This window comes from Stegastes partitus, unplaced genomic scaffold, assembly GCF_000690725.1.
Source record: "Stegastes partitus isolate 25-593 unplaced genomic scaffold, Stegastes_partitus-1.0.2 Scaffold987, whole genome shotgun sequence".
NCBI lineage: Eukaryota > Metazoa > Chordata > Actinopteri > Pomacentridae > Stegastes > Stegastes partitus.
The window spans coordinates 108,361-122,929 of record NW_007578718.1 but is presented as its reverse complement, the minus strand read 5'-3'; the positions used below and the strand labels follow the sequence as shown (position 1 = coordinate 122,929).

General features: G+C 41.7%; 1 protein-coding gene across 1 annotated transcript; it reads right to left on the bottom strand.

The window, feature by feature from the left end:
* Positions 1-11,284: 11,284 nt before the first annotated feature.
* On the bottom strand, positions 11,285-14,199 carry LOC103366845 (cysteinyl leukotriene receptor 1-like). The gene is made up of 2 exons (XM_008294688.1): positions 14,118-14,199; positions 11,285-12,722 (listed from the first exon to the last, which is right to left on the bottom strand). Exon 2 carries the CDS (start codon positions 12,703-12,705, stop codon positions 11,656-11,658), a length of 1,050 nt encoding a protein of 349 aa, XP_008292910.1. The 5' UTR covers positions 12,706-12,722; positions 14,118-14,199; the 3' UTR covers positions 11,285-11,655.
* Between the last annotated feature and the right edge of the window lie 370 nt (positions 14,200-14,569).

Genomic DNA, 14,569 nt, shown 5'->3' with positions numbered 1-14,569 from the left:
TCATTTAGCAGACTGTTTCCATCCAGATGGTCTCTGAGAATTCTACAAATTTCCTCACAACAGCAGTCATGCCTATGAAGCAACCTCTAGTTCCACAGTCAGACTGATAAACAACATGCAGCTCACTCTAAAAGCACAAACTGTGGCCAGAACTAGCATTCATAAATCACTAAATGAAAGAAAAAAATGATTCCCACCATATTGCGATTCATCACTTTTCTTTCCTTTCTACCAGCGTCCTGTTCTGTGTTTTGCTCTTCATAGGTCTGCTGGCGTGTTTATTCTCTTTTTCTTCCTCGCATTTAGATGTGGAGATGCACGGATGATGATTCTGGTTTCCATGTTGCTCTGTTTCCGCTGTCATGCCTGCAGGAAAAGGGCTTTGGAAGCCCTGCATGTGAAAACAAACAGAGAATAGTTGGGTTTTACTCCAGACACCATAAATCCTGTCAGCAGCCAACATGGTGAGGGCGGAGATTTCATACCGTTTAGCTCAAGCGCCAGTCGATTATGATTTATCGTCGATGTTTTTAACGTGAACATAAGTTTTTTATGTATGAGTGATGTTATGATTTTTTGCGGTTTCCTCTCCGCCTCGAGCTGCTCGGTAAGGAATGAGTGAATTATGCTGAATTGAATTAGATCATGCAGGAGTAGATGTTTAGAGCAGTCCACGACCCTCACTGTCTGCTTCTGGCGTCACAAAGAACCAGATTTTTATTTGCCACAGTCAAAGCATGTTGTTGCTGTTATTCTCTATTTAAGCAACCCCAACGCCAGATATGAGGCAGAAAGTTATTTAAGTTATTTAAACAGCTGTTAACCATTTTTTTTTTCTTTCATTGAAGATCCTCTCTGGTAGAAAATAAAGTCTTTATGTTTTGATCCGTGATGAGCAGCGTCAACACCGCAGCTGAGTGTTTTCACCATGAAACGACGATGCATCAATGAAAGTTTCCAGAGTTTCACATGTAACTGAGCTTTCTGTCCCTTTGCTCGTCTTCAGAATCAGTTTCTGGTTCAGTCACATGTGGCCGAGTCCAATGTCACGACTTGGCATTGTGTCATGTAGAGTAGTCGTACAGAAGCTGTGTTTCCTTTTTTTTTGGATATCCTGAAGTATCACATGAGAAAATGTGAATGAAAATGGAAATCCCATTTAATTTTTTCATTTAAAAGAAAAAGAGTTAAAGCACATAATGTGAGATGGAAGAACATTTTTTAAATAAATATAGATTTAACGTACCTTTTTTACTCATCTTTGCCTGCAGACAGCGTGAAATATAATATTTACAACTGGAGATTAACAGAATTTTTTTTGTTTTTCTTTTATGGGAGACTTTTTTTCACCATTGGCAAGCAACTGGGTTTGTTTCGAACTTCTTCTACTCCGTTTATTACAACACAAGTGTTGCGTAACCTGTAGCGCCACCTTCTGATGACACTGTGCAGGTTTCACTCCAAAACAGTCAACAGAAACAATTCACGTTTTCTCCTTAAAATTTTTATTTGATTTTTTTTTGTTGCAACATTTCAAAAGTTTCCTTTAAATCAGTTTGAACAATTACATGGAAACATAGCAGGAGCAGAGTCGTAGGTGAGCTGGTGTGCTCGAGTTTAAGAGGGGTCGATGAAAAGAGAAGAAAGAAACTTTATGGATTTCAAAACAAGTTTAAGTCGAGTAGGGATTATTTTCATCCGGAAACCCTCTAAATATGCGACTTTGATGGACAGAGAAGAGTTTTTAGAAGTTAAATCCATGATCAGAGGAACTTTAATTAAGTGGCTGGTTAGCAGATTTTTAAACTTTTAAACTTTGTCTCTATCAGAAGTTTTGAGTCTATGAAGGATTGTAATGCTTGTGCAGTTATGTTTTGGCTCTCTTTATCTGCTGATGGTTTTACAGAAACAGTGGAGAATCAAATAACACTTGATGGGTGGAAACTCCTCTCACTGCTTCGTCGACTCAAACCCTCTGGTACCCATTAAACTGTATAACAAAATCATGACCTGAAGGCTTTTTTTTTTTTCCCCTGTTCGATGAAACTGTAACATTTTAGATCCAATCCGCGCAGTCATTTTAATTAATTAGAAATGATAAGATAATTTGTGTTGTTCCAGCACGTGACAGTTTCGGAGCCAAACCTCGGCGTCATCTTACTCCAGTATTTGTTTACAGTCGGTCTGGATGAAGAGTGACAGCCTGATGAAACACTGCATGCATGTACGGCACCGGACCAATTTTTTTCATGAGACAAAACAAGCCTTCGAATGGCCCCCACGCATTTTGATTGGAGGCAGCGATGAATGTCTGCGAAACAGACGGGAAAACAACATAAATCTAAGTGGGAGATCACCAGAATGACCCACTTTCACTGGACATGTGTGTTAGTGGACGCTCTGTCACGGCTTCATTTCCCTCCTCACTGCTTCAGCAAATCCTCTTTTTTCAACTCATTGATTTACAAAGAAGTTTTCTGCCTCAGAAACTCAAAGCTGCAAAGTCCTTTGGACCCCAAACACAGAGCTTTTCTGTTTGAATAACAATTCCCAAACTCAAGTTTATGCATCCATTTACAGTTCTGGCATTAGAGTCCTCTCCTACTGTGTATCCAGTATCTGGACGGGTGGACGCCACAGCTGTGCAGCTCCTGATCGCATTTAGACAACTTACATTACAAAGGCTTGAAAGGCTAAATAGGAAAGGAAATAAGTGAAATGTGATGAAAGAAGCAGATTTTTTTTTTTTTATTCTTTGCAAAACATCTGCAAGTAACTCTACTCATGACCCGTGTAGTTTGTATTCAGCTCTCCAGAGGAGTCTTACTCATTTTCAAGAAGCGCTTTCATAAGTTACGCCTCTGGCAGGACTTTTAGTTAGCGGAAGGACTCTGTGGCTTCTTCTGAGAACAACTGCACTGAAACCACAGGAGACAATAGATTAGCAGCTTTAATTAATGTCTAGACTAAGTTTTTAATATTGTCATGGCAGAATTATCAACAGCAAGTCAGAGGAGCGTCAGCAGTGCGGTCGAATCAATTGAAAAGTCTTGGTGCATTTTTTTGTATCCAGGTCACATCTTTATCCTCCTGACCTCACCTGAGTTACTGTCACGTAGGTAAGCTGATATAAACAGGTCAATACAGGAAAACCATGGCAAAGAATGAAAGGAAAGCAGAAAAAAGAGAAGCACTTTTATTTCTGCTGAGGGGAGTTTATGAGACGCAGCGATAGCATCTTAAAAGTCAAGCAAACTGAGGGACCTTTCTCTCTGCGTGCGTCACAATGTGAACCAAAAATACTTTGGTGGCTTAAAATACTTCCAGTGGCAAACACAGTCATTGTCGCTGTTCACAAGTTTCCTGTTAGAGCAACGATAGACTCCGCATAGGCAGAGGGTGGACCCTCGTCTGTAGGGTGAAGAAGTTCAACATAAAGCAACAGGGACTCACAGTGTGGCACAAGAGTTCATGTCTGGTTTTAATGCCTAATCATCGTCTTGCTGACAAACAGATGTCCGAAGAACTGCCTGACATGACATGACTCCGGTTCCTCCTCAGGCTCCAGACAGCTATTACTATTTTTTATTTTTTCCTGGAATCGCCACCTGAATAAACATCCACAAATTCTATCAGTGTTAGCTAAATAAAGCCAAAACAGATGCCTTCACACTCTGTGGATGAAGGTTTTCAAATGCAATGGATCCAGTAAACAGTGACATTATAATCCCAGCGATGTCAACAATATCGTTGTATTTTATTACCGATGTCGCTGTTTTACACATTCTGAGCGGCAACTTCACCAGATTTCAAGCAAAAGAAATGATATAAAACAACACTGCATCATTTAAAAGACCTCCTTCTCTTTTTTTTTCACATTTTAACTCGCCGTGGACTAATTTTTCACTACAATATAAAATCCTGCACCTCTGCTGGAAGAGCACAACCAGGACTAGAAGAAGAGAAAACTCAAAAATGTCTTCTGAACAAGATGACAGTTATAATGCCATCAATCATAAAAAAAAGAATTATTATTTAGTTTCCAAAAAAAATTATAAAACCTGGAATCTACATGTCCAACATTTGTTCCAGGCGTCCACAGATGTTGACGTTACTGGAAAAAAAATGGCAGCTCTACACATTCTAGACATTTTTCTTTTCTTTTTTTCCCCTTTTCTCCACACTTGTCACCTCTCCGCTCTGCCTGCAGTTCATCTGAAAACTCTACAGAGTTTTTGGTTTCAAGGCTGTTGGTCACAGCTGAGTTATGCATGTCTTCTCAGTCCAAGTCCTTCTCAGATCCAAGATGGCGGCACGCGTAGACGCGGCGGCTCTGTGCTCCCACTGTCAGTGTTTTTTCTTTCCAACTGCTGTCAGAGCCATAAATGCCTCTTTATCATAATAAGTGCAATATATCATTAATATGCCACTGGCTCTGTGCAAAATACACTCTGCTTGTGCTTATTATTTAATTTCATCTTTAAATATATATAGTTTTTTTAAAAAAGTTTTTTGGTTGTACTCGTTGCAATGACAATAAAGCGAATCTGAATCTGAATCTAAATCTGAATCAGTCATGCAGATTGTTTTTGTTTTTTATAGGAACTAGCGGAAATGGTTTACTTTTGTCAGTTTTTCAAAATAAGACAAATAGAATGAAGTGATTTTGATGCTGATTTTTTTTTAACATTGATTCTGTTGTTTTTCCTGACCAAACCAAAAGTCGGCCACGACATGTTAAACAAGTTGAAAATCCAGTGATTCTTCCTGTTTTTGAAGTTTCACGCTATTGATTGACAGTTTAGTTACTTTAGGCCATTAAAAAAACAAACTTTTAAAACCTCCCAGCTGGTTTGAGGCTCAGACGATTAAAGGTGGGATGTGCACTTCTTATCCAGTTCAGTTTTTGTGACATTCAGTGAACATCTCCTCACAGGCTCCTCACTGTTCATTCTTGAGAAAGTCCAATCAATCATGAGAGCCAAGGCTATCATTTCTTATCTATTTGTTCAGTTTATGTGCATGTGTCTTTGTTGTTGGGGGACTATTTTTATGGTAGTGGAGAAACTTTCATGCAGCTCAGCATAATTGTGGAAGAGTTGACAAAAGGGTCAAAAGGTTAAAGTTTGAGGTAGGCTTCAGGAGTTGTGTTTGCACCCCTAAAAGGTTTTTGTTCTTGGCATAATGGACTCAGCGTTTGGTGTGAAACACTGCAACATGAGGTTTAAACTGACAACCTTTTCACAGAGATCCAATAGGAAAAGAGTTTGTGTTCAGGAGTGAGTAACGTCTGTTTCCAGTTGTACTTTCATTCTCCATATTGTCAACAATATGTACAGACAACCCAGCGGTGTGTTTGTTATCATATTGAAGGTTAGACACCAGGCCTCAGCCCACATGAAGTTCTAATGCGTGGAGAGCAGGTTCAGAAAGCTCAGTTAGGTTTGTCATATATAAAACTCTGGAAATCTGAACCCGTGCTTTGGAGACTTTCATCGATGCGCCGTAGTTTCATGGTGAAAATATTCGCTGCTCGTGGTGTGTCTTCTTGCACGAAAAAACACCATAAAGACATATTAGCAAGGTGAAAAACTTCTGTTTTCTACCAGAGGGGATCATCAGTGCAGTCGGAAAACAAAGGTATTGTCATGGTAATATTCCACAACACTCTGAATCTGGTGTTCGTGATTGTGGCTCCGCGAATGGAAAACAAACCTGCACGCAACTGTGCTCCAGTGTGGCCAGACTGGCGACAGTTAATGTGGCACAGGCTAATTCTCTAAACATGCCTACGAGCTAAATAACAACAACTTCTCTCCGGAATTGCAGACTACTCCTGTAATAAAAGTTATAGGTTCGGGTGGAAAGGGTTAACCGGTCTGTGGGCTCTTTGTCTGCCTCTCTGTCCTCCAACCTGAACTCAACAACACCCATAAAGCCTCGGCCTGGCCTTTAACCCCGCGCAGGGTCTTTGATGTGGCTCTGAATGGTCATATTCAGGGTGTACGCGTCGCATGTGGATGCACGCGGACACACAAACACGCACACGGTGTTCACGCGCTCATTAGAACGAGCAGTGCCTCCCCTCGCGTCCTTCATCTTTGCATGTAATTGACTTTACGTGTCGTGGAGGCGTGCTTGACATGGCACTGCAAGGCCGCTCTCTGGACAACACCAGCGTCTGTGTGTAGGAATCACGTGAAGTCAGTAAAGGTTGTAGTTACTACCCTGACTAACCTCTGTCTGCTTTATATCTGAGGACACCGCAGAGGCCAAAGATTTAATGCGGCCGATCCTGCGTCCTCAGAGGTTTATTCGAGGCGCTCGTACCTACGTGGTTTCGGGCGGCTCTGATTTGCCGGCTGCTCGCTGTCCTCCCATCTCTCCTCCACTCAAATTGACAATTTTCTGCTGTTTTCCCAAATGCCTCCCATGTTCCCTTTCTGGAGAGGATTGCGTCTGTTGGACGGTATCAGCTGAAACGCTGCTTTAATCTGTATTTTTTATAGCGACAACGGATGAGTTGTCACTTGACCTTACAGTTTCACTCAGATCTTTTAATATTTTAAGCATCTTTGAGCTCTTTGTCTTGGCTTGTTTTCAACTTTAATATTTTATTTTATTACTATCACGGGTCCCTGCCTTCGCCCTAAGTCAGCTGGGATGGGCTCCAGCCCCCCCGCGACCCCAGTGAGGATTAAGTGGTGTATAGACAATGGATGGATGGACTATCACGGGTCTGTTGAAGGATCATTTGATGGGTTTTTTCTCTATGATGTTGTAGCCTCCCTTTCTTCAGTTTTAAATCAGTAAAACTATACAATACTGCTGTGTCATAGCACTAATATTTACATTGTTCAGGTAAATTTGAAAGCACTTTAGGTGCACGTCTGTTGTTTTACCACATGCTAAATAAATAAAACTGACTTGACTTATGCTGCCTATGTGGGTCAGAAAAGCCAAAAGATGCAGATTTATGCAGCTAACAAAACAGTCTTGACATTTTTTATTACAAAAGAGACGTCTGACTTACACAGCTCTGTGGTCTGGAGGGACTTTTTCAAGTTTCTGATTTGAGAGACGTGGCCGTTCATCGGACGGGGAAGGTTTCTGAAACGGCATTATTATGGAAAATGTAAGATCCGGCGTCTTAAGGGATGGACCTTTACTAGAAGGCTGGGTCAGAATTCACTCCCTATTTCCTACACAGTGCGCTACGTTTGCTGTCTGCTGTTTTTTTTGTGCGTGTGCCAGGTTTTTCTTGGCTCCGAGTGGACCTTTGTAAGCACAATCAATCCGCAGGCAGTAAAGACAATGAATCTGTGCTGCCTTATTTGACAGACAAATTAGATGAGCAAAAACGTCTGGCATGCTTGAAGAAATGAACCCCCAGTTTCGAAACTGCTTTCTTAAATTCCCATCTCTTATCATTTTCAGGCTGTAGATTTTCCCGCCTCTATGCACGAAAAATGTTGTGTGTAAAAAAAACCCACAATGACACAAACCTCTGGATGGCATGTGGATAATAACTCTATTATTAACTCATTTTAAAAAACAGGAACTGACGGTGATGCAAATTGACCCTAATTAGTATAAAATCAAAGGTTACTGCTCAATAGTAGGTGCCCATTTTTGCTCATTTTATGACTTTAATGAAAAGGAGTTTATGTAATGGCCTAATTGAAGTAATGGCCGTAATTGAAACCCACACAACTACAAAGACTTTGGGGCTAAAGAAATGCTCGACACCTGTTCTTTACGAGACATCGACTCGTGCGATTCCTCCGTATAAAGCCAATCAAAACTAATCCAATCCAGCTTTTCAAAGTCCAACAGAAGTGAGTCTCCCTCCAAGTCACCTCACAGGAATTGCATGAAGTCAAACAGTGCAGCATTTGCGTTTATGTTTTATTTCTGTAATACTTCATACATCTACTTTCATTGTCAGACTCAGCATGGAGGATCTCAGCGTTGCACACATATCTGAGGAGACATTCTGCCATTCTTCAGATCGATTTTTTTTTTGTTAGCTGAAGGTTTTGTGTTCCTTTCTTTATAAAATACCCTCAAGGTGTTCCGTTGGGTTCTGGCCAAGCGACATCCTTGGCCGGGTCGTAGTCTTCACTTGCGTCTTCTTTAGAAACTCATACATGATTTTGGCTGTGTGCTTTGGCTCATTGTCGTGCTGGAATATTTCTCTCCTGCCAAGTTTCTGCAGACTGGGAGTTGTCTTTTCAGCCAGTGTTTTTGGTATATTCACAGGTATTCATGGTTCCTGTCTATAAGCGAATCTTGCCAAGACTCGTGCAGCTCCATATCATCACACGTGCATGCTTCACTGCTGGGACTAGGACATCCACTGTAGTCCTGACCGGGTTCAGGTCAAACATGCTGGACCTCATATGAAGAGTTTATTAGCCAAAACAGATCACTTAGTCTTCACAAACCTTCAGAAAACCCACTTTTTCATCATCTACCTGAGACGATATTAATAAAATTTAAGTTATCTGTATTTTTGTCATGAATCAAATCCACTCAACTTCACTTTGGTTAATAATTATCTCAAGCAAACAACAAAAAAATGTAATTTTCTGAAAATCTACAAAAATGGAGTTATCTATTTTTGCATATGATCTCTTCAAATGAACCCAACAAATTCATCTTGGTCTCATCTGTCCAAAGAATGTTCTCCCAACATTCGTCAGGCTTCTTTTCATGCATTTACCAAAGTTAAATCTTGCAACTTAGCCCCAAAGAGCAAGCAAAGATTTCTCCTTGGAGTCTATAGAGGCTCACATTACGCATTGTCCTTCACACAGTCTGAGCTGCCACAGAAGCTACAATCCCCGCTGATAACCCCTGTGCCAAATCTGGAGCACACATCCGTCTGTTTTTCAGCCCTAGATTGTAAAAGCGGTGCACTTTCTGTGGGTGTTGCTTTAGATGGGCGACCGCTGCAGCTGTGATAAGTGCTGCTGTCACTCACTTTGTGCTTCCTGCAACTGTGTTTGCACAGATTTATTTAGTTGTTTGGCAGTTTTCTTTGATGCTTTTCTGTCTTTAAGAAGTCACACAGATTTTGAAATTCCTCCCGCTATTCTTTTCCATACCGAGCAGTAATGCAGACATGCGGAGGGACACAACCCAGAGGTCCAAAACTGAGAAGTGTTTGTAACTTATTTTATAACCGTGTTCATACGTTTTGGTTGACTGGAAATCGTAGGTGTTCTTAATTTGGTTTCATATCACAAACATGGATCCCAAAGTGGAAGCTGAATGCACCAAAAGTGAAAACAATACAGTCTTTCAAAAGTATTGGTTGTTGAGGACAAAACATATCAATATGTTGACACAGAAGTGATTGTACTCGCTTCTGTTGGATGCCGCACGTCGCTACAGAATGTATTTATTTGACTGCAGGGTTGTATCTCTGCAACAAAAGCTCTGGAGAGCTCCGTCAACTGTTTCTGATCTCACACAGTGAACGCTAACACATGTTGCAAGACCCGAGTCAGTTTCCCCCCAAAGGCAAACAAGATTTATTCCTAACCTTTCCCAATAACTAATCAGTGCTAAGGCCCAGTCACTTAACGGGTTATAAAGCTGGATAAGTAGAGCCATACTGATGATTGCCTCCAATTAAAAGCACTACATTGTTATCCACATAAACCCTTTAGAAATAAATGAAAAGGAATTCAGCAGGGACTTTCCGTGCTTCCTATATAGTGAGTATCTTCGCTGTGAGATACACTAATACTCCTACCACACAGTCCCATCTCTAAGATAACCCCGCTTTACAGACTGAAACAAGCATCTTTTTGTGCAGACGGAGGAGGGAGACGATCATGTGCTTGATATTATCTGTTTATGAAGTGGTAATACAGTGGCCTTCTATGTTCTAATGAACAGCCTTGGCCTCAGCAGTCAAGTCTCTCTGGGTTGTTTTATATCTCTAATTAACCTGGAAGGCTTTCGGAGGGACCACGATGTGCTCTTAGCCTTTTCTTGCCCTTATAACTTCAGTTAATAAGTTTATGCGCCATACAAACAGTCCTATGACTTATAGTTCAACACAAATCTAATTGGTTCACATTTGCCGGGAATATAAACAGCAGCTCATTGTGTTCTCGGATTAAGAATAAAATAATAGAGATAGATGATGGAGTAGCAGAAGCGATAATGACGATCATTGAATCACTTGGAGACTAACTTGTAATATGTGTGCTGGTGTGACCCCTAGTGGTCAGAGTGAGGAACTCAATGTGAACTTGATTTCCGTGACACGTGAGCATTTTAAACCAACACACACTGGATCATTTATTAATGCAGCTTTTACACATAACATGAAAAACACACAACAAGAATACAGCAGCACATTTTCAGGTGTTTAAAGAAATAGTTTCACAATATTTCCTTCTTGCTTCGAGTTAGATTATTTGTTTTTAATTCTTCAAATAGGACACTACAACCCTTTCTGGTTAGCTTGCACATTCTAAACAGCAGGACACAAACCTCACATTATACGGAATAAACCAACAACATATCACACATTGATTAGAGAGCTTTAGGGGTACTGGTAGGTTGACCTTTGACTTTGTGCACCAGCTGCAGTTCCATATATACAGTACAAACACGAGCGCTGTGTTGGTCTTCTTACCTAACAGTTGGCAAAAAATAAAAAATAAAAAAAAGCACATGCCCTAAAATGTCAACTATTCCTCTGCAGGTACACTCTCAAATATCAATATTTGCTTCCAGTGTGTATCGTTATTTTATTAAAAAATGTTATGTAATGGCAGGATTATAATAACTAACTAATAAGAAAAAGTTGGTGATAAATTTAAAAAAAACCTTTACATCATGAACATATTTACAAAAACAGCTAAAAATATATAACCACAATAGAAGAAAGTGTTTAGCCCTTTTTAAGCAGGTTGGCATGGCCTTCTATTAAACCTCCATCCATCCATCCATCCATCCATCCATTATCTATACACCGCTTAATCCTCACGAGGGTCATGGGGGGCTGGAGTCTATCCCAGCTGACTCAGGGTGAAGGCAGGTTCACCTGGACAGGTAACCAGTCTATCACAGGGCTACACTTAGAGACAGACAACCAAGCACACTCACATTCACACCTACGGACAATTTAGAATCACCAGTTAACCTCGGCATATTTTTGGACCTTGTGGGAGGAAGCCGGAGAACCCGGAGAGAACCCGCGCTGCACGGGGAGAACATGCAAACTCCACGCAGACAGATCCCGGTGCCCTCACCGGGACGCGAACCGACAACGTTCTTGCTGTGAGGCGATGATGCTAACCACTGAGCCACCTTGCAGCCCATTATTAAACGTTATCGATATAATTTATAGCTTCTGTTTGTAATCACATTGTAACTTCTGGAACACCATAAACCATCTTATTTTGTACTTCTAATGCAGATCTAAATATTTCACAGGCATGCAAAGTATACAATAATAAATATCAACATGAATGAAAACTTCCTCCTGAGACTTTTAGCTAAAATGTTTAAATACTCTTAATTTAAACCAGTAACTTCTGTTAAAACTTCTTTTTATGGCTCTCATCATCCAACATTCCCGTCATTTAGAGCATCCTGAGCTCCCAAACATCCCTGTCTGCTCGGTCTACTTTAACTGGGCTTCAGCTGTTGGCCTTCCACAAATTCTGCACACGTGATGGGCTTCAGCTGGTTCAGCCGGTCCGCGTGATTGCTCATATTTGACCTGCGCATGGAGGACATGCGGTTGCGGAAACCCTCTCCGGAGAAAAAATAAAGCAGCGGGTCAAAGCAGGAATTGGCAGCAGCAAGGCACAGAGTCACCACCACCGACTTCTGCACGGCAATCTTCTCTGAGCAGGTGGTGTCAGTCCGAGACAGGAAGTTCAGGTGGACGGTGCGTTGAATGTGGTAAGGCAGGAAGCTGATCAGGAAGGTCAGCAGGACGATGACGATCATTCGGATGGCTTTGGAACCGGTGCCCACATTGCGCCGGGCGGTATGTTTGCGAGATAGCAGGGTGTGGATGATGCCGGCGTAGCAGACCAAGATGACCACGAAGGGCAATATAAAGCCAAACACCAGAGACAAATAGTTCAGCATGACTAGTCTTTTCACGCCGTCGGCCCGTGGAGGCTCGAAGCATTTGAATTTATTGGTGACCGGGTCTTTCAGCTGACCTGACATCAGGAAAGGGGAGGATGAGAAACAGATGAACACCCAGATGCCCAAACACACGAGGCGAGCTCGGTTCTCGGTCATCAGCCGCAGGTTCTGCACAGGAAACACAATGGCCAAGAACCGTGTGACCGACATGGCGGCCATGAAGTAAATGCTGCAGTAGAGGTTGACGTAGAGGGCGTAGGAGCTGATGCGACACAGGAAGTCCCCCTGGTTCCACTCGCCCTTTTTGACGTAGTAGAGAACTCGCAGCGGCAGCGTCATGACGCACAGCAGATCGGACACGGCCAGGTTCAGCATGTACACATGGAAAGGCGAACTCTGGCGGTGCGTCCTGATCAGCACCACCAGGGCGAAGCCGTTGCCCACCAGGCCCAGCAGGGTGATGAGGGAGTAGAACGTGGAGTAAACCTGGTTCCTGAAGTCGTCGATGGACGGACAGTCAGTCTGGTTGTTCTCTACGCCGTTCGTCAGATTCTCTTGATCCATTTGTGGCCACATGTGTGCTGCTGTCGCTGCTGAGAAAGAGAGAAATCAGGTGACGCTGTGTGCAAAGCCGTGTAAACGAAACACACTGTGTGCAATTCAACCACCAAAAAGTAAGCTAGGGGGCCGAGCTGAGCGTGATGTGACAAATGGTTTCAGAGATATTTACTGCATAGTCTGGAGGAAAGGAGATAAGCATGAAGCAGGTTTTCCTGTCATGTGACAAAAGTCTGTTCTTTTTGTCTGAGTAAGAAAAGGTAAGTAGAGCATTTCTGTTGTTGCAGTCAGAACAGTTTTTGAGAAACCCAGTATACAGCTGTGGAAATAATCATTACATCACCTGTAGTTTTCTTCACAAAATCTACAAAACGGTGTTGTTTTGTGCAGATGATCTTTTTTGCATTTCCTCATATTGACTAAATGATTTCAACATCTTTGAAAAGACATGAAAAAGTCTTATAATAATTCAATGCATGCAACAAATTATGTTTAAAACCGTTTCAGAATTCACACTAGATGGCCGAAACATGATCTGAGTCACCGTTATATTGTGCATAAGGTTTTTATGGAGAGTCAACAGATAATCCAAACTAAACTGTCATTTAACGACACCTAAAAGAAGAGAGCAGATGACGAGAAGAAAGCCACTGTCACGCTTGAATCAACAAAATAGCTGTTAATTACATCCTTGAGAACAGAATGCAGTGCAGGTTGAGCAGGAACTGCAAACAAGGGGCAGAAAACAGCAGTTGCATTGTTCTGGTAAGTTTCTCTAAAGCTCTACATAGATGACTATCTGATAAAACGCTGCTGCACTGAAGGAAACTAGCGGTTCTCCACATTAGGTAATAAGTAATTGATATACCTGCACACACACCCCATTGTGTGTCAGTTTCAACAATAAATGTGAAAGTAATTTAAAGACGCTTTCATCTCACTGGCATTGATCGTCTGTAATGCATCCAATAAAAACAGAATCCCATTTACTGCCCTGCAAATTTGTTTATCCGTTTGCTTATCTTGCTCTAATGCACTTTGCACTGAAGAGTCTTTGCGTTGTGGGAAATAAATGAGTGTTATATTTTATTTAGAATTTATTTCAGATTTCTATATTTATTGCCTGTCTTGTTGTTGTTGTGTACCACAGTTTCTTTCACCGTGTCAAATTCCTTGTGTACGTGAGCTCACTTGGCAATAAAAGCTTTCTGTATTCTGTTATCTATTCATTTACATTTATACTGACTGTTTCTGTCGCTCTCCACCTTTAGACTGACACACATCCATGACGCACGCTTTAAAATGTACAACCTGAACACCGGCATGTAGCATTACAGTCAGAGGCTCTGTCAGTCGTTAAGAAAAGTGAAAGCATCACAAAAGCAAAAGTTTCATTTCGATCTAATCTGGCTTCAACAAGCTCTACTTACCGCTGAGTTCTCGTATGGAGTCGAAACAGAGCTGCCGGTATGTTGAGCTTTCTCTCCTGGCTGATGAGCACAGCAGCAGCGTTGCTTCAGAGTGCGTCTCCTCTGCCTCATCTGCCAGATGTCACAGCAGCAGTTGGATGTCGCTTCCTTTTCAGAAGCTCAGCTGCCTGCAGCCTTTCAAAGTAGGACTGGTCTTTCTCCTCCACTCTGCAGCGCCGCAGCATCAGACCCACAAACACTGCTGCTGCAAGTTCAAAGTAAATACAAGAGAACTGAGTGTTGCACTTTGGTTATTTGGTTGCTCTTGACAATATTAATCCTGCTGCATTAACATATTTGCCTGAACTTCTTTTTCAGGCACATACAGGCTTTTTTTTATCTATCAACATACCTCGTCCGCATATTTTCCACATGGCATAACATGTTACGCAACAGAACCTCCTTTTCTTCCT